Raw genomic sequence first — 21158 nt, 5'->3', positions numbered from 1 at the left:
AGGTGAGTTCCACTTTTCCAGACTGCCAGCTAATGCTGAAATTACTGAAGCAAGTCAAGTGCTAGCACCAGTGCCATGAGACACCAAGCACCTAGAGAAGAGCATGGCTGGCTCTGTGGGGCTCCCCTGCCCCAACAAGGCTTCAGATGCTCTATAAACAACCCCATCAGCATGAACAGTGCTCTGTAATATAGTGGAGAAAATATTTGCAAATATCTCAAAACAGACTCTTTCATAATTGAAATACTGCAGAGCAGAAAACAGCATTACAATTACAATAAATGGGTGCTACTGAGTTAGAGAAGATCTTTTGTCTGCAAATCCCATTTACAAGCAGAGGCAATGGTGGTAGGAGGCAGTTACATTACTCTGTGCACTCCACCACAGGGCTTGGACCATTTTTGTCAGCCCCTCTTCTTTTTAACTTGCAATGGGCTTTACTGGTAACTTGGAAGAAGTTCAGATACAGGAACAAGTGGAGGACTGCAAAATCTTGTGATGCTGAAAAAACCAGCACCTACCAAGTAGCAGGTTAAGGGACGAGTTGATCACTCTACAGAAAAAACAGAATTTTGGTAATGGGATCTTCAGTGTGGCATTTAAAGGTGTAAACAAATTCAATGACTGGAAGCTGATGTCAAACAAATCAGTCTAAAAATAAGGGAGGACATTTTCAACAGCCAATGTAATTAACTTTCAATACCATTTACTGGTGGTTGTGCTGGATTTTCCATTGCTGGAAACTTTAAAAAAATAGAAGGTTTTTCTAAATGACTTCCTAAATGCCCAGCATGGCAAAAAAGAACAGGATGTTGCTCAAAAAAGCGAAAAATAGCCTTCACCCAGGTTCAGTCCCTCCTCAGTGACAATGAACTCCTGTCTTCACAGGTCAGCCTGAGTGGGCTAGGAGCCCTTGGAGAGCTTTTATCATAACCCTGTCAGCTGGCCAAAAGACAAAACATACATGTAATTTCTGGAGTTTTCTGTCACATCATATGTCGGGAAAGAACATTTCTTCCACCTCCTGGCATGCCCTGTGGAGCTGAGCTCTGCCCTTGCTGTCCATCAGAGCCACTCTTCACCTTGCCTGTCCTTCCCAAACACGCTTCTATTCCTGAAAACACTATCTGTGCACTCCATGCTTGCCTTCCCTTGCCACCACACCATCCTCCAGCCCTTTTCCTTGCATTCATTCCCCAGAGGGGCTTGTCCTTTTTCCCACGTCCCAAAAACCAGAGAGAGGTTTGGGGATCTAGGGTGAGCTGCTTGATGCACTGAGCACTGCCTTGGGAGCAGCTGAGCTGCATGAACAGCAGTGGGAGGAGCAGCAAGCAGAGGGAAGCTGCTCACAGGGAGCGACCCCATCTGTGTGTGAAGAGAGGGTCTACAGGTACCACAGGACGTGTCCCAAATTACAGCCCAGACCTGAGCCCTGATTTACCATTCATCCACAAGCAAGGCAATTCATCCTGCTGCCTCAGCTTACCCCTGCACAGAACCTCAGCAATGGTATTTGCCCTGTTACTGCACAGGAGCATTTTCAGGATCAATTAGTTTAGCATTCATGCAAAGCTCTGTGGACAGAAGCCTCAACACAAGTAGTAAGTACCATTATTGTTACTGCACTTCAGATGGCTACTGCACTGACATTTTCCAGGCATGCACCATTAACAATTTACAAAGATAAATGGGCCAGGAACCTGAAAATGCATTTAGGACAACTACCTCCTGCTTACCAGCATACATTCAGCTGCGTAAATGGCACCTCATCGCTCAACGTGTAGCTATGGTAACATTTCTATCTCATGTACTGAAGTGCACACACACACACACACGCACACACACATGTGGAGCTGGAGGGAAGCCAGGCTACCTCATTTCATGACACACAAACACTGAGCCAGGGAACTTCCCCAGGCTCCCAAAGCCAAGCTACTTCCCAGGAGCCAGGGACGACGAGCAGCCAACTCACCCCATGCCTGTCAGGAAGGAGATGGGTCAACAGCAGAAGCCCCACCAGGCCCCTGGGGGACTTACTTGAGAGCAGTTTTGTAGTGGTAGATTGCTTCAACATTACGGCCCTGGTCTTTCAGAAAATTGGCATAGTTGTAGTGCACCTTGGCGTTGTGGGGCAGGGTCTTCACTCCTGAGCTGTGGAGAGGAACAGAAGCAGGACACCATTAGCAGCCAGGTTACCCCACCTTCCCCTGGGTCCACCTTCTTCTCGCAGTCCCTCCCTCCCTTCTCCTGAAAAGCTTGCTCATAATCCGAGCACCTCATCACCTCCAGTGCACTTGTGCCAACACAGCTCATGTTTGAACTCCCAGCCTGTCCCACGTGCCAAGCGCCCCGGGCAGACAGAAATGTGTGGCAGCAATTCAACCCATCCTGGTCGCTGTCACTGCAGGCACTTCCAGCAGCAACACTGCAACGCTCCTTGTGGCCAGATGCTGCTGTATTCTAAAATCTGAATTACTAAATTGAAAGACCAAAACCTAAATGATTAATATTTAGAGGGAAAGCATGTAGTACTTTCTAAAAACAGGGTCCCTGCTTAAACCTGAGTGTCATGAAGCATCTTATGAAAATCTTGATTTAAACCTGGCACTGCAGACACCGGAAAAAGGGTATCTTTTCCATGTGTATCAGCCACTAGATGGAATGCATGGCATACTCCAAGTACCAGCACATGTGCACTGCTTAAGGCTGAGCAGAGTGTGCCCAGGAGGTGAGGGCTAATGGGGACTCTAACCCTTAGGTGGCAAAATAACACTCTAGCATTATAATACATGACTGAGGATATCTGGCTGCACAGCCACCCCACCCCTCCCCTTCCTCTCCCCTGCCACGTGTAGACTGAACTCAACATTTGGAATTAATAATGAGGGCACAAAGACAAAAGCAAGCATATGCTTATTCGCTTAATTGAGAGCACAGAAAGCAAGGTACACCTTGCACAGCCAGAGGAAATTCCGTTTCAAGGTTAAACAGAGAAAGAAATCACAGGAGCATGTACACTGCAGAAACATTTCCCCTGCAAGAATCCAGAGAAGTCAGTGCTCCGTTTAATGGGGGAATACTTTCCAGAACATAAATAGGGGCTCTCTGAGGTAATGGGAAATATGGATGGATGAATCTGTTCAGGTAAAAGCAGACAAAGTGCTGTTTCTTGCTCACAAGCAGATTCCTGCCAGCTGCTCTCTTTTCTACTCCCAGCATCTCCAACCCTGCTACCTCAGGCAGGAAAAGCAAGGACCAGAAAATTCCCAAGTCTTGTTGCTTTGCCTTGTCTGCCTCTCCCGTTTAACTCTGGTTAGCATGGAAGTTAATCATAATGAGACAGGGTCACAGGCAGCCCCTGCTGTGGGGTGCACACTCTCTTCATGGGAAAAATGCACCCAGAGCTGCAGAAACCCTTTGAGGGGGATTTCACTGCAGAACAGCACTGAGGAATTGCAGTGGAAAATATGGTATTCTTTTGGTTATCTGCAGCCAGTGGCATCCAGCATCACTAACACCTACTTGTGAGAGCTTCCAAAGCTTCACCCACAGCTGCCTTGCAGAGTTCAGCTCAACACAGCCACGATTTGCCTTCTAAAATTAAAAGTACACCTTGCATTTGGCTTCCTAATCATCAGGTATTTCCAAATTACTTACTGGGAGCACTACAGGAATAAGACATTTTGTGACTAATCGCTGAATTAAATCAGTTAATTGAGGCTATTCTTAAGAGAATGATTTTCTATATTAGTTTTCACAAAGATATACTGCACCAGCAGCAAGTAATGTGTGACTGCTATGGCTGTGTTAATTTCCATTGGCCTTGGGAGCTATTAACTACATACTTACAACCTCTGGGCATTACTGGAATATTAATTCTTATACAGAGAGGGTTTCCTTACATCAGCATCAGTGTTACAGGCAGAGACATGGCACTTGAAACTACTGCTCTCTCAGAGCTACGTGCAAGGAGCTGCTCTGCTACAGCCTCTGCTGAAACAGAGCAGACTGAGCTGACAGTGAGGAGTACATTACACATGCACCAGCACTTCAGTTCTAATGAGATACAGTTTTAACAGCAAGATACATACATTTAAGTATTTTAATTCTGGATTGTTTTCCTTTAAGTAGAATTTATCACTAATTCCGCTGGTCCCATTTATTAGAACATCACTAATAAAGCTTCTTGCATCTGTGTGCTTCTACTAGTGGCAGGGGTGACACAGGAAAGGCAGAAATGGGTTTGGATTCTTAAGATGCTCTCTTCTGCATCACACTGACCTATTTATTCTCCTCACTTGGGCAGAGAGGGGGAATGTTTCAATGTTTCATTTTGCAAATGCACGTAGCAATGACTGAAGCTGCTTGGAGCCTCTGTGCTGGGGGAGGCAGCAAACACGGCACTGGACGCAGAGGGGAATTTTCACGAGAGTTTAGGAGTTAACACTCCTGCCAAGAGATTCCTGACCAGTCGAGAACGCTGTTTGCTCATTGACAGAGGAAACAATGATGTCCACAGTGAAAGCCAAGAAGGAAAGGGTGGAGTATAAATAACAAAGCAGAACACAATGTTTTTCCACTTCTGCTTCCCACAAGCTCCCAGTCTCTCACAATTTCAATATAATTTTCCAATGTGCTTTTCCAAACTCTTCTGTTTCTCTGTTCCCCAGCCTGTCACACACATGCCCTTCTGAAAACCTACAGCACCGATCTGGCTCCAGCCAGAAACAAGCCCACTGACATTGGACGTCACTTGTCCAGAGGATTTCCTTCCCTTCTGATTTCTACGACAGCAGTAAGCAACACAAATGGAAAATAAACAATAGGCAAACCTTTTCACGTAACACTTCCTCCCCAGGGAAAAACAAAAAGCCATAAATCAGAGAAATTAAATGCCACTGGTATTTTCCAGCCTCAAATGCCAGCACTATCCAAATTGCACTTCAGTTGGGAAAAAAGCCCTGCGATCCCCCCTCTTGTTTTCCTAAGTGCATGCTCTGCTCTACAAGGTGACTGAATGCAGGGCTGAGGCTTCATCGATTTTCTGTGATATCCATATGAAAAGTGCTCAGTTTAGAAGAACATGAGACCACTCCTGCCTCAGCAGGAACCCTGGGAAGCTGATGGTGTCTCCTCTGCTTTGGGAATCATTATCATCAACAAAGATTCTCTACAACAAATTATTCTCTGGATGACACAAACAACCACCTTCCTTGGCCTCCTACCCTTGTACTGATTTCACAGATATCTGTGTTGGACCATATTAAACTGTCCTATAGAAGATGCCCAAAATACAATGGGACTTGCTCTTTTCAGCTCAGCCAGCTTTCAGAGTTAACAAAATAACAGAGCAGTAAATGCCACTTTGGGGCTGGAGCAGTTTTTGCAAATTCCTGAAGTCAGCAGACCTGGCTTGGGAAGGAGATCTGCTGACTAAGAAAGCATCATTTTTGTACAGTTCCTCTGCTGGTTACAACTGGGTTTCCAGGCACTGTCACAAACGCGGGCAGCGCGTGCGGACGCTTTCCAGGAGCAACAGGAAACATGGCAGCTTGACAAGCCTGGAAAGGTCAGGACAGAGGATGCAGAGATCAGCCCACAGCTCTCCCCAGCTTTGGACATTAACACTGACCACAGTTTGAGTCTGACCTTCTGGCCCGTGCATTCACTCTAGAGGGCAGTTCCTTAAATAATTAACAAGTAAATCCTCCCCGATCACCTGCCAACACAGTAAGAGAAACTGCTTGGGGCTTCTAGAGATGTCTTAGAATAATATGCCTCAAATATCTCTCTATATATTTGGCCACTTCTGATACTTGTGGTTCATTTGCTCCTCATTTAGTCCTTGCACACATGCTTGTGAATATATGTGGAGATGCATAATCTCCTCAGACAGCAGCATCCTCCCCCACACTACTGCTTTCAGCCAGCACCCAGCAAGACCTCTGCACCCACAAAACTTGGTACCTGGGCTGAAGACTGAGTGGCCACAGTGGCCCAGAGATGGCAAGAGTGTCATACAATGTCAAAATGGTGTAAGTTTTAAGAAAGGGATGGAATGGGGTACAAGCACAAAGCTAGGAACACACTGAGTATACAAATATCTCCTGGACCAGCATAGAAAAATAATATTTAACAGAACAGGCCTGTTAAAGTGAAGGGAATCAAGACAGATCAATCCTGCAGAAACAAGCAAACAGAGGAACAAAAAGTAGAGATGAAAGAAAAAAAAAAACTGAGAGGAGGGAAGAAGTAGTAATTAATTAAAGCAGCAACTGGAGAAAGAAGAATGAGGAACTAGGATTGTGAGTAAAGATTCTCCCAGCACAAACTTCTTAAAAAAACTCAGCACACACAGAGAATACCAAGTAGGTTGATTAGGTTTCCTTTCCCACATCTATAGATTTGCTCCGTATCCTCCTCCTGTTCTGTCCATTAAAATTTATTGTTGTTTCACATACCTCCCTCCTCTCCTCATCAGCCTCCTCCTTCTTCCCCACAGGGGAGATCTCTCACTCCTGGAATGACATTATCTTCTTGCTATACTATTCTTCTTTTGCATTTCCTTCCCATCAACAAGGAGGGTCCTACCAATTGCAGACTTGTGAGAGATGTGTAACACCTATCAAAGAAGATCTCAAAAGGACAACAAAAAGGCCAATAAGAGTAAACAGCACAGTAAAGACAGCTATGAGAAATTAAAACCATTCTTTAAAAAGGAACGGCTACAGAAGGAAAAAGGAAAAGAGCATGAACGTCAGCCAGTTAAACATAAACCATAATTAGGCAGTCCAAAAGAGATTTAAAGAAAAACTTGCTAAAGCTATCAAAGCTAATAATGGAATACATCAGAGAGAGGAAACCTGCCAAAGATCCCCTAAGGCAAATAGATGATGGAGGTCTAAAAGTAGTGCTTAAAGAGGAAAAGACCACAGCAGAAAAGCTAAATGGATTCTCTGCACCAGTGCTGGCTACAGGGAAACCGAAGGAGCTGCCACACAGGAGCCTTTCCTCACAGGGCACGACCCAAGCACTGTCTCTGACTGAAGTGGCAGTAAAAGAGGCTTTAAAACAAATCAACACCCAGAGCAGTTATGAATCCGTTGGGCCTGGTAGAATGCATCCAAAGGAAATCAAACAGGCAGCTATTAGCTGCGGTAGGTTGCTCATAATTTAAATGAGACTGGCACTAGGGAAGTGGAAGTTGATGAACATGACTTCATTTGGCTCCAGGGAAGGGATCTTGAGGGGGAAACAGACCAGAAAGTGTGATTTTCACTTCAGGTAATTTGGGGAAAACCATAATAAATTGTAATTCTAGCACATTTCTGGGTAACTACAGTCCAACAAATAATTAGCCTTGCATACTGCAGAAAGAAGTTATTTGGGAAGATCTGTTGGTGTTTTACAGACTCAACAGGTATGTACATGTTATTGAAACTATGGAGAGTCTTTATAAATATCCAAATATACCCCGGTCAACCAAAATCATACAGCAATGTTGAGCACTTAAATGCTCAAAAGGGTTTTTTTAATATAAAATCCCTCACTAAAGACTTGCAATTTCTTCAAGGCATCATGGAGTAAGAGGGGAAGATCCTCTCATGAATCAATACTTAGCTGAAAGACAGCAAGCAAAGAGCATGACTATGTGAACAGCTTTTACAGCTAGAGAAGAGTACAAGCAGGACTCCCAGGAGACATGCAATGGCACCTGAGCTACTTGAGGTGTTCACAAAGGATCTTGAAAGGGGAGCAAATGGGAGGGGACACGTTTGCTGATGACACCAATGCAAATCACACTGCAAGAATTAACCTTGTTGCAGAAGGATCTCACAGCATTTCAATACTGGGGGAAAAGATGGCACAAGAAACACAGTGCTGGTACAGACACAAGCATCAGAGAGTGTGTACACACACACTCAAAATCTGCACACAGATTCATGTCTAAAAACCTGGCACAGTAGGTGTCATGGAATTTGCATTGAGAGTGCTGTGAAATTATCAATCACTGCTTAGGAGAGGTCATAAAAGGCAGAAAATGAAGAACTAGTAGAAGAAGGGAACAAAAACCAGAAAGCAGTCCTACGTTATCGTGCTGCACATACCTTCTGAAAGGTGATTCTGGCCCCTTTCTCAAAAGGATGGATTAGAGTATGAAAGTATCCAGAGAAGACTGACAAAAGGAATCAGAAATGCAGAACAGCTTCCATGTGAGGGGAGTACAAGACCAGCTGACTTCAGCGTGAAAAGGAGACAGCCTTAGGTGAGGGCATGGGGCCTCAAGGCATGGAAGTGCCTTTATCTAAGTGACAAGCTGATGGCTACACACAACTCATTCAGCACACCAGAACTAGGGGACACCAAACCAGATAATCAGGCAGAAGGCCCACAGCACACAGAGGGAAATCTTAGTGTGCATACTCTGTAATTTAATGACAGAGCCCAGCGCACAGGATGCTGTAGAAGCCAAAACTATAAATAGGTTTGAAAAAGCGGTCAGAGACATTATGGAAGAAAAGTCCATCAGTGGCTGTTAAAAGCAAAAATAGCAAGTAACTCCTGACTCAGGAAGTCTTTAAACTGCAGATTCCTGCAAGCTGGGAAAGAACTGGAGAGAAGCATTATTGTTGCTGGCCCTGTTCTTACAGCGCTTTTTTTCAGCAGCTGCTGCTTATTGCTCTCAGGGGCAGGCCACAATACGAGGTGACCCAGCAGGAATTTAAGAGTTCTGCCATCCCCTCAAAAGCCTGGGGCAGACCTCTCTCCTGGTCCCGTCCCCAAAAGTCTTGAGCTGAAGAGGGAAACAGCTCAAGCTAAGGCACTGAGCCCTGAGTACTGCCCTGGGCTACCCCAAGTCTCTCCCTGGAGGTAAAGTGTGTTAGCTCCAGCTCAGAGCTGCACTGCAGCAGTGGCACGACCTCGGAACTGGAACTGGCAGTAAATAGTCACCCTGCTTTGAATGGAGGCTGGAAGGACAAAATTCCATTTCTATTCAATTAAGCAGACATAACCTTATCCCTCTCTTCTGCCACAGACCCCACAGCACTCCATATTGCCCCTAGAATGCTCCTTAGTAGAAGGAAATCTCCTCCTGTCACCTGCTACAGTTTAACATCCTCACTCTTAAACCTGGGTGACCACAGTTGTGCACAACACAACACCATATGATGCCTGCGAGTCTGCAAATGGAATCATCATATTCCCACCTCCACTTCAGTAAGAGAGCGGTCCAACTTGGAAATCCTCCTACTTCCCTCCAAGTGGCCCGGTTTGGACTGGAGGTGTGTCCCACAGGGATTGCTGTGTGAGTCCAGGCTAGTCACCACTGCTTGAACAGCAAACAGTGACTGAGGGAGCCAGCAGGGAGCTGAGATTGGCTCCGTGGGTCAGTGTGCTGTTAATAGTGCCAAGGCTGTGGGTTTGATCCCATCCCTCTATGGGCCATTCACTTAAGAGCTGGACTCAATCATCCTTGTGGGTCCCTTCCAACTCGGAATATTCCATGAATCATGCAGAGGGGAGAAACCCCAGTTCCAGATTTTTTAAAAACCAGCCCCACTAAGAAAGCTCCAACCACTTCAGTAGTGTTTGCTGAAGACCAAAGGGTACACATAAAAAACAATTTCATACTTTTAGTGCTGCATAAATTAAACTTTGCTCTGGCCAATAAGTTAGGAAATAAAGCTCAACCTGTGTGCAGATCACCTGCGTTTCTGCAATTACTTCACAATTAGACAACTGCTGAAAGCAGCTGGAGGCAAATGCAATACATTTTCTAGCAAAACACAAAATGAAACAGTCTGTTTCAATGCAAGAAAATACATAAATGAGGCTGTTAACAGAGCTGTTTGGCAAAGAGTAATCAAATAAAATGAAATATGGTACATTAAGTTTGGCACTTTGTGGCATTTTATTTTTGTCATTAGAACATTGCTAAAGAAATTTCAATATCTTCAGTAGCGTTACTATGGCATTCCGGAGTGCTGCAAAAAACTTTTGCTATGTCCTTAGAAACTAAAGCATAACGCTATCATTAAATCTACAGAATCAAAGTTAGTTAAAAACAGCATGTCTTAAAAATGTGATTGTCAGAACTAAAGTTTGTCCATCAGCACATATACTGCTGACACCAGTGTTTGCACAGTTATCACACAACAGAAAGTGTTATTTTATGATAATAAAAATGTTAATTAGATCAAAGCATCAACAGCACAACTTTTTTCTAAAGAAAACTATTCCATGTAACAAACCTACTATACACAACACAAAAATGCAAGTATTCTCCTGTGGTCACACCTACCTGAAAAGGGATTCTCGTGACAGCCAGATTTCATTCTGTTTCACTGTCTTCCAAGAGAAGAGCAGCAGCAGCAAAGCAAAGAGGGTCGGAACAGTAATTCTCCATTTATTTAGCCACGTAGACAGCTTTTTTAGACCGTGGACAAAAAGGATGCAGTACCCCATACTGTGGGGGAAAAAAAAAGAAAAGGCAAAATGTACCTAAAGTTATATTTCAAGTGTCTGGTTTTTATGCAAGACCATCCACTATTGCATTTATTATACAATTACAGGGGATTTTTGGACTAATGATATTTTCTGGGCTAACAAACTTCAATTCAGCTGCAGTTTTCCTCAAGTCACTACACAATTTCCAAATTAATCTAAATGATAGACCTAGATGCCAAAAGTACAGTCACATACATAATACAACCCAGCATAATGGTGGCTTACAGCAGCCACAGAAGGCAGCTGCTTTTCTGAACAGCAAGCTAGGAAAGCACCATGTAATAACAGTAATACTGAGCACTACTGGAGCAGCGTGGAAATGACAGGCATTTTAACAGGGGGAAGTCTCCAAACAATCCCAGTGGTGGCTGCTGTTAATTCCAGTTTACAAATTGTGAAGCTGAGGCAGGAAAGCGAGTGCTGTAGTCAATGCTGCCGCAGGAGCAGGTGACAGAGAGCACCAAAAGGCAGAAGTGCCTCTCTGGGTCTTCCACTTTTACATCAAGGCCAGCCTGCCCCTTCTAGTGCCCAGCCCAGAAGAGCTGAGATGTGCTGGCAGATTCCTTGCTGCCCTCCCATGAACTGACACAGTCACCTCCAGCCCCCAGCACTTCCATGGCTCTCCATGAGTAACTACTGTGGCATTTCCACAAGCCAAATTTGGACTGAAGTTTTATTCCTGAATAAATTTACATCAAGTCAGTAATTATTTACCTTAATTAAAGGGCTATGTTAATTCCTCCAATGATGTCCCTCTGAGTTGGAAATTCAGCGCTTTTGGTTGCTGTACTTTGTAATCACTAATTGTACTTGTCATTTTTTACAAGGAATTTAAATTTCTGTTGCTCAACAAATTTCATTAGCTTATCTAGAACCTTTCAGGTTACTTAGCACCTGATTTAGTGTCAGACTTAAAACCTATCTTAGTCCAGGCAGCTCTCCCTGATGAAATAAGGGAGCAGAAGGCTCTCGAATAACACCTGAGGACAATCAACAAACAGGGACAAAACATAGCCCTTCCCAAACACTGGCACACCTTGAACCCCAGATGAATCCATATTTAAAAGCAGGCAGGCTGGAAGCAGAGAGATCATTGCCCCTGCCCACTCTGGCCAGACCTTTACAGTCTTTCCTGGTCTGTACAGAGATGGTCGAGCAACTTCCCAGTGAGAATGCTACAAGGTAAGAAAAACTAGGAACAAAATTCCCCTGTCAGAGGTGACCTTGCAGGCAAGCATGCAATATGGTGAAAGTCAATGTGGAAATCAGAAAAAGGAAAATGTTCCATATTTCAGGAGCTCTGTGTGTGCTTCTTGGCATGGTTTCTCTGCCCTCCTGGAGAGCTGGAAACATTGCTATTGCTTAGGCTTCCCAAGGATGGAAAAGGACAAGAATTCTTCCTGTCACTGAGGAAAAAACCTGCCTTTGTTGCTTGTACTGATTAGCACCACTGCAGTGTCTCTGGCACAGTACAAGTGCCTTACAGAACACTGAGAGAAGCATAGACATACGGGGCAAATCCAGAGACAGCATCAGACGCACTGATCATTCAGAACTCTTTCACTGCTGGTTTTGAGTTCTCCCATTCTTCAGAAGTGGTTACCTATATATTTATGTCAATTATGCTTGCACTTTGCTGTAATACATTTCTTGTTGTACTTGTGCTGTTCTTTCATTAACTCTTTTGCACATAAGTATTTATTGCACCTACATTAACTGCAACCAACATTTAGAACTATAGAGATGTTGATGCCAAACAATCCAGCCTTTACAGTTATTGAACCCTACTTTAAAACCTCTGAAAAGCTAATCTCAGTAATAATGCCTCCCTTTCCAACAAGAAATGCCTCAAACAGGTTTTCACTCTGTTATTTTGCCTTTCCTCAATTTTATCCTTCCCTTGGAATTAATTATCTGAAATAAATATTATTTAATTGCTTTAGCACAAGGCCATTTTCAAATTTCCTTACACCTTCATGTATTTAAGAACAGACTCTTCCTACAGAACAGTGAATGCATCCAGAAAACAAAAAATGCAAATGTCAATGTCTTGGTATTTATGTCAAATCCTGTCCCAGCTGTTGGGAATTTCTGCCTTAGCAGCAGTACTCAGTCTGAGGCACAGTCAGCATCACTTTACACCTCCTCCAGATCCCATGATCTGCTCTGAACAAAGCAGAGTGTCCGCACCAATGCATTAAAGCATCTGTCCAAGAAACATAATTATATTACTATTGTTTCCTAGTTCCAAAACCACATAATCTGTCATACCTTACTTCACTTGTTTCACACTAGACCCAACAGTCCCAGTACAGAAATTAACTTTATCACAGTGACCATGGCATTTCAAACCAGTGAAACTGCGAAGGTGGAGCTGCTGCAGCAGCAACCTGCCCTGATGGTCACTGGACCTGGAGAGCCCCCCCCACCCTACCATAGGTTCATCCCCAGATGCAAGCTCATCCCTCTTCCCTTGATCCCGACCTCACCAGGCTTCAGAGGAGCCCTTTGAAGCTGCTCTGACTTTTATCAAGCCAGCAGCAGCCCAGGAAGTTGTACCCTGGTGGAAAGAGCCCATGCAAGTGAGGCTCCACTCATGATGAAGGCAACTTGCCAGGTAATGCCTCCTATGTGGTTAATTCTGCTGTGACCCTGCCATTGCCTACAAACACAGAGAACATTTCAAACAGATTTGCTTTTCTTCTCAGAGTGATGGAGGACTTGACTCCATATCAAATCTTACCACTGTCCCACCAGGAAATCAGGTTTTACTCACACACAGAGGAGAAAAAAAAAAAAAAGAAACCATCTAAAAAGGACCTTTCATCAAAGACTTGTTTGCAGCTTGAAAAACTTACCTTTAAGTACTACATTCCAGACATCTCTGTAGCTAACTGCATATGTATTAAGGCTGCAGGGTTTTGGGTTTGGGGGGTTGTTTGATTTCTTAGTTAACTCTAGCATTTCCTAGGGAGGGAACCATTTCTCCTGAAGAGACTTTCTCTCAGCATTGCCACACAAGCACTTTTCTGAAATACTTTGTAGCAAAACCAAAACAATAGAAAACAACCAAAATCCCCAAACCACTTTTCTAAATCCGTTTTCCACTGGATTATTGTAAAACTGCTAGGATTTTTTTTTTTTTTTGCTTTTGTAGGATAAGCAGCAGCCTGCTACAGCAGTGAGAAGTCCATGCCACCTTGGTCCCTGGTGTCCTGAGAAATAGCCCACCAAGTTCACATGGTGGTAGATTTCATGTGGGCTCACAATGGGCATGCATTACAGGAGAACCTGTAACTTCAGGAATTCCATGATGCAGCAGAAAAGCTGGGCAAATGGACAAACAAGCCAATGGTTTCATGATTCCTCATGTTTTCAGACTCCTGCAGTATTAAAGTGGCACTTCAGGCATGCCCTAAATCACAGCAAGGGCCGAGGGCCAGGCACCCCAGCAGGGAAACCCTCTGTGCCACTGCCATGTGATTCTGGCAGACTGCACACAGGGAGCTGGGTAATGACACATTTTTGTCTATCATTTCTGTGGTTTGTTAATATTGTTCCACCTGTAAGGAAGCCAAGTGATAGGAGGCACAACCAGATGGGAATGTGGTGGCATGTAGACCTTATTTCCCATGGTGCTCTGTGTGTATTGCCCTATTAAAGCTAGAGCCAAAACAGCAGATACTCAATATTTGCAAACACATCTTGGGTAATTAGATTGCAAATTCAACCTTTCCTTTGGCCATTACAGCTCCTTTCCCAAGGCAAGGCTGTTCCTGATGATGCTTGCACACAGCTCTGTTCTCTGTGGATCAGGTTTCTCCCTTTTTAGAAAAGGTCAGGAACAGTTTCACTGCATTTGGCTCTTGTGGTGATGGCTTTTAATCAAAGCTGCATGTGTCACAGCCCTGGATTATCAGGATTGCTCTGCTATAGCAATCTGCCTGCATCAGAAACCATTTTACCTCCTTCAGAAATTGCTTGGAGACCTGCTGCTGTGGAAAACTCCTGAAGAGCATGGCACGTTCTAGTCATGCTTTCTGCTGCATTTTCCAAGATGTGGCTTTGCATAGTGCATGGTCAGAGCAGGCTGAGAACTGAAGTTCTGAGAGAACCAGCCTGGACACCAGCAGCTGCAGGTCCAGCCTCTTCTAACTCACTCAGGCAGGGCTGTAAAAAGGAGTTTAAAAAGGGTGGGAGAAACCGTGCAGAAAAGATGCCTTCCTCACACTTTTTAATGGTAATTTTGTGGATGTCAAATCTTGTGAACTAGCTGATTGGGGTTTTTTTTAAAAACTGATTTAATCTCAACTACACAAATGTAAACTTGGAGTAAATCCACTGAGATTTCATCAAAGCAGTTACTCCAGATTTCATAGCTCAGCCTAGATAAGAATCCAGATGCATCCATGCATACGTATCAGTCTGGGAAAGAGTGGCCTATAAGCAGCCTGTGGAAGCATGGAAGAAACACTGCCGTATTCAGGGGCTGCTAATGCAACAAAAGGGATTATATCAAAAGTATACTGAGACCAGAAAATGCACTTGGCTTCAACATTTCACCCAGGAGGCTCTTTCTGGGCTGCAAAACTCCTTGATTTCCAGCACTTATTTAAGATGACTCCCTTACCCTCCATAAAAATCAACCCTCTCTTCCAAGCTGCTCTGAGGCAAGTTTAACCCTTGTGCTCTTGGCTAAATGCACCATGCCCTGCTGCTGCCCTTCAGAGAGCAGCGAGCACAGCCCTCCAGAAAGACTGTGTCTGCTGCCAGGTCCAAATGCTGAACACAAACATTCGGATTCTCTCACTTTTCCAGCTCCCCACAAGTTTCTAAGCCTCAGTACCACACATATATTACCTGGCACAACACACTTTACATGCTCCTAGTCCTAGCTGCTCCAGCTCTGCAGCCTGAGCAGAGGACAGGCACTGAGAGGAAGAGGCAAAGCCGGCTGAAACGCAGCTTGCAGGCAGGGCTGTTGCTGCAGGGGAAAAAACAGTTCATCCCTGCGAAACTGCTCACACTTCTCTAATGGAGAGTAATTGATTGCAAAAAGCACGCCTGGCATGCCCTGGGGGCTGCTCCTGCCTCACTACAGCGGTCACATGTGGAAAGGAGCGCTGGCAAAATTAAGCATAGCCACAGTGGTTCTTTCTGCCCCAAAAAGCACTCTCAGGCACACAGCTCCAGTGATAAGCGGTGCTGGCAGAGTAGCAAAGATGCTGCTTTATGAAAAATGTCAAGTTTTTCAAGGTTGGAGCTGTTTGGGCCAGAATGAATTCTGACCTTTGAAAAAGAATGTTTCCATCTGGAAATAGAGTGCGCTTGTATGTGCATGCTAGGTTGCACTTGGGTCATAAAATCATAGAAACATTAAGGTTGGAAAAGACTTCAAAATCATCAAGCCCAATCTTAGACAAAAAACAAAACAAAACAAAAACAAACAAAAAAACCAAAACCAAAACAAAACAAACAAACGAACAACAACAACAAAAAAAAAAAAAAAAAAAAAAAAACCCACACAAAAAACCCCCAAAAAAAAAACCAAAAAAAAAACCAAAAAAAAAAAAAAAAAAAAAAAAAAAAAAAAAAAAAAAAAAAAAAAAAAAAAAAAAAACCACACAAAAAACCACCAAAAAAAAAAACCAGAAAACAAACCAGAAAAAAACCCCAAACATTTTCTGGATCACCCAAAAGGTCCAGAAACTCAAAAGCTGCAGCATTTCCTGCAAACTGGATCACCTGGATTCAAAGCACTGTGCCAGGTCAGTCTCAGACCTGGGGATGCAGGTGGATGCACATGTAGGGTTTTGAGTCCACAAAATCCCCCAGCCATGAGAGCCCGTGTGCTGATCTGGAATAACCATACTCCACTGGCCCAGGTTTTCCAAAAATTCAGAGAAGTTTACCTTTCCCTGCCTCTCAGATGGGTGTCCCCTTCCAAAGAGGCAGTTTTGGGTTGCTCCCCCCAGCCATCCTTTTTGTTGTCCATCTCCTTTTGACTCTAAGCTTCATCTTGGCTTGGAGAAGTCTTTTGTTTCTAATATTTTTGTCTGAAGTTTCACTACAGTCAGCACACCTTGGCAAAAAGTTTTGGGTTAACTACAACAAGGTATTTTTCACAGGATGATATATCAAAGTACCAAAACTTGCTCAACCAGATGGTACTAGAAGGGAAAAATCTGTTTAACAGTCATGTTTTGGACTAAATGTCCAAAGACAAGGAGGATGTGGGTGTGTCTCTGTGCCACAGAGAAAGCCAGCAGCATTCACTGGTACTGAGTTTGGGAACGATGGGAAAAGCATTGTTCAAACTGCCTCTCTCTCAGTAAGGCTGACATGGAATTGATATACATTTTCTTGGTCACTAGAGGTTTTGAAAGACTTCAGAAAGACCATCAAGATATAATAGTTAACATAACAAAAATATCCCACTGGAAAAAAAATCTCTACAGCTTGGAAGTATCAGTGTGACAACCAAGAACCAGCAACACGCTTAACTTATACTGAGCCTGCTGAATAAAATACCACATTTTTCACTGGAATTAAGCAGGCTTTTCCTGGAATAAAGTCTGCAGGTCATAATACAAAGACATAGCAAACTATAAACACTGGAAGAATATATCTAACTTGGAAAGGTACCTTATGAGTTAGTGGTAAGACTTTGTCACTGGCTCTAAATTAAGAGCTATGTAGGCCTGTATTAAAGGTACTTAGACATGATCAGCTAAGTAATCAAAATGATTTACCTATACTAGCAATGTGATCCTCTAGGCAGAACGTGATGTAATTAGAGAAAATGCAGGAACTTTTCCTTATTAGAGAGAAAATATGCACTAGAAATTAATGATTTCACTAACCCTTGAATAGCTATTCAACATTTGGACACATTTTCCCTTCCTTCCAAAAAGTCACATGATAAACAAACCCCCTTCATTAGAGAGTTTGAGTCCAAGATTTCACAACCAACAGACTTCTACCTGAAATACTTACAGGTAATACAGAAACCTTCCAGGTTTCTCATTACTATATGAAATATGTAAAGAAAACATTTTATAAATGAAAAATACTATATAATTCCATGAGGATTCCAGAGAAATTTCCCTACATCTCATATACTTCAGTGGAGATGGGTCTGTATGCTACAGTTTTAATTTAAATACTGTCACAACTTCTGGAATTCCATAATAGGAAATAATTTCCCACACAGTTCCATCCAAAAATATAAGAATATTATCTATTAAATTTGACAAGGCATCATCTTAAGGCCAATGTATTACCTTGTAAATAAGAATTCCACTTTTAATCAACATGCCCAAGTAGATTACTTCCACAAGATGACATTAACCTATTATTTTTAAAACCAATATCTTTACCTATCTCTATTATTTTCAAGAGCAGAATAAATGCATTTGAAGGTTTTCCTTTAGGTTAATCTATCATAACAAAACCAGAAATCTTTCCACTATAGCCATTAGTGCCTGTAACTCCACAAAAATATAGCTTTTTCCCGTACATGCCCAAAACACAACACATTTCTCAAAAGCATGTTTTTAATTTAGTTAAAATAACACAATACAGCAGCCTAGTCCAAACACGCCATGAGTTCATCTTTTTCAGCTTTGCAGAATCATTTCAGTTTTTATTCCTACATCTTTACTGCCTTTTGCCAAAATATACGGCACTGGCATCTCAGCATTTCTTGCCTGCATTAACAGAGGTTGGCTGCTTCGATTTCTCCTTGAAGTGTTTAACAGGGACAGGGCAAGCCTCCAAAGGTAGGAGCTGAAGTTCGAACATGCATCTGCAAGGTAGCTGCTCACAGCATTTAGCCTTCCTCCAAGGAGTTATTTCTCATTTATTAATGAGAACTCTCTCTGCCCCCCTTGTGAAGGGCAGAGTGGAGTTATTTACTCCTGTTTCACAGATGGGGAAGCAGCACTGGGGTCACTTGCCTCAGCTGAAGTCCCAGCCAGCTCGCCTCCAGCCACGAGCCATTTTTGCAGAGTGCTGCCCAAAGTGACACCCTGCGGTGGGACAGAGGCAGCCCTCACAGGAAAGAGGGACTCAGCTGGGGCTGCACTCTGGCCTATTGCCATCACATAATGGTCTCCCATTTCACTCCCAGTGCCCTCAGGTCTGCACCTGAATTACAGGGAATATAATCCAGTTCACTTCTTTTGAACTTTGGCTGCCCCGTGGCCCCTGCAAAAATGGCAGCAACGGAGCAGGCAGTGAAATCATGTCTGTTAAAAGTAAATGAACAGGTGTAGTTTGGATTCCATATGCAAATCCCAAATGACTTGTGGACTTAACATGAAAACTGGCAAAATGCTTAATTGTGTCATTGAATTGAGATCAGGGAGAAGATAAACTGGCTCCACCGAGCCAATGAGACTTTCACTGCTGACTTCACTGGGTCAGTGTTTGACTCCAAATAAAAAGAGAAGCTTCTTCTGTAAATCAGATGATCCTTTACAGGATCTGATCTAATGCTGAAAGAATTTGGAAAGGCAAACAAAGATTCAGCTCCTGGTGAACTTGTAGCTTCAAATGACAATAAAGAAAGGAGTGGCACAGGAAACTGAAACCAAATTGCTCAACTGGCCTTTAGGAAAATGAAGATAATGTGGAGTACATGACATGCTCCCAGGAGAGAAACACCAGTAAGTCCCATCCCCAAGTGGCTACCTTGTAAGCACTTCTGCTCAGAAATTATCAGGTTCATGAAAGTTACAGATGATTCCACCACATACCAGGTTCCTTTTTTTGCCCACTCCAATTACATAAGTTACTAATGTTTGAGATTACACCAGCTGGAAAAAATGCTTTAGCACAAAGGATTAAAAACATCCTCTATGCAGAGGCAAAAATTCATGTGGTCTCTGCTTTGCTATGGCATGAGGAAAACCTTACCGTGATGTGTTAATTTCTTGAAAAATACAAATGTGCTTTTGTGATGATGGCTTTCTTCCAGATTTTAAGATAGATAGTGAAGCAAATGCCATCCTGTATACAGCAGTGATCTCATCTCCCAGTATTGTCAATTAGGGTTGCAATGTCAACTCTTGATATAGTGAGGAGCTGGCAAAAAAACCCAACGGCAGCCTCTAATTGCCTGTGCTGGGAAAGAGTAACTGTGCACCCTGCAATCCACCACGAACAAGTGGCCATAAAAATGGGGCAGGTACCACTGGATTGCCTAGTGCTTTCAGCAAACTGGAAATATCCCACGGAGCGATGTTTTGGTTGATTTGTTGGTTCATATGAGGCTGTGGAAACAGCTGAAGTTGTCCAGCTATGACACAACAGCTCAGCCAGGAGCCACAGCTATCAGGGCAGCAGTGAGAGATGAGGAAAACACAGAAACTGCTCTGGTAGGAGAGGTCTGATCCCATGAGGTGAGGGCAAGCCCAGCTCTGTGGGAATGTCAGTAGAGCAGGCAGCTCCTGGACAGCCCAAGAGTTTCCATTGCTGCTCCTGTTTCTGCACAGTAAGGGCTACACAGAGGAAGAGCGGCTGCTCCTGCCCGACTACAAATTGCTCAGGACTCAGAACAACTGCCTGCCCTCAGTCATTCTGCAGTTCCAAACAATTATACTGTCTGTGGGGTTCTGAGCAGCATTTCCATTGACATTTTGAAGAGGGGAAAAAACTGTAATTTAAGTCTTTCACTGACTCAGCTTTTTAAGTGATGCCACTTTGGAAAACTGGCCTAGAGAGGTGTATCCTGTTCATCACTCCCTAGGTATTTCACACCCTTTGCCCTCCTGAAAACAACTTTTCCCATCTTACACACAAGAAAAAACAAACAAAATTACAAGTTAAAAGACAATAAATTGTTTTCCAATGAAGTTTTTCAAGCTAAAGTAATACTATTATTAAAAATTCCTAATTTAAACAAGTAAGTGCTTGTAATCTTCAAATGAAAAATAAATATAAGAAATATTTTCTCCAAATATTTCTGTTTAGCTGAACACAATTAAAGAAAACATTCAACCATTTTGACATAGTTTGTATGTTTCTCCTCTGAGGCAGGGCTGCAGACAGAAGAGGAATTGTTCCAAATACTCATCAATCCCCAGAAGGCAAGGCCCAGCCATATAATTAGACATTGAGCAAAAGGCTTATTTCTTTCTTCTTTCTATTTATAATACATTTTACATAAATCCTTGGGTCCTTACTTAACTTTTATTGAAAAGAAGATGCTAGACATTTTCTCCAGGTACCTACTGAGCACCACTGAATCAGGACTTCAGGCTGTGACACATACTCCACTATCCCATCCATAAAAATGCAAGTGCCACACCCATAAATATCAATAAAAGGCTATTGCTTGAAACAGAGAGAGGAAAGTGCCTTCCAGCATAAGCCCAAAAAACATAGATCACCAAATCCTCTGAATCTCTTTGAGGATTTTTGTCTAAATAAAACTGCATGGCAACCTCTGACTTGCTGAGTTTTAGAGACCGAAGCGCAAAAGATAGGAAAACCCCTTTTCAAGATGTAACTTGAGAAAACTGCCACAGGCTGCTCTAAATAAAGAACACTAGCACTTCCTTAGCCATCCTTACTAAATTGCCATCCTCCCCAGGGAAAAAGCAAAACAAAACAAAATCACATTGTTTTTGTGTTGCCATAGTCAT

The 21158-nt window shown here is 43.1% G+C and overlaps 1 protein-coding gene across 1 annotated transcript in view; it reads right to left on the bottom strand.

Annotated features, from left to right (window-relative positions):
• Nucleotides 1-21158, bottom strand: part of TMTC1 (transmembrane O-mannosyltransferase targeting cadherins 1) — a 137577-nt gene that overhangs the window by 37442 nt on the left and 78977 nt on the right. The window contains exons 10-11 of the mRNA XM_041485925.1: nucleotides 10304-10468; nucleotides 2038-2151 (exon numbers count right to left, since the gene is read on the bottom strand). Coding sequence (XP_041341859.1) covers nucleotides 2038-2151; nucleotides 10304-10468 — 279 coding nt within the window. The remainder of the gene's footprint in view (nucleotides 1-2037; nucleotides 2152-10303; nucleotides 10469-21158) is intronic.

Source organism: Pyrgilauda ruficollis, unplaced genomic scaffold (genome assembly GCF_017590135.1).
Source record: "Pyrgilauda ruficollis isolate IOZ18807 unplaced genomic scaffold, ASM1759013v1 scaffold73, whole genome shotgun sequence".
NCBI classification, from domain to species: Eukaryota; Metazoa; Chordata; class Aves; order Passeriformes; family Passeridae; genus Pyrgilauda; species Pyrgilauda ruficollis.
This window is presented reverse-complemented; position numbering and strand designations above follow the sequence as displayed.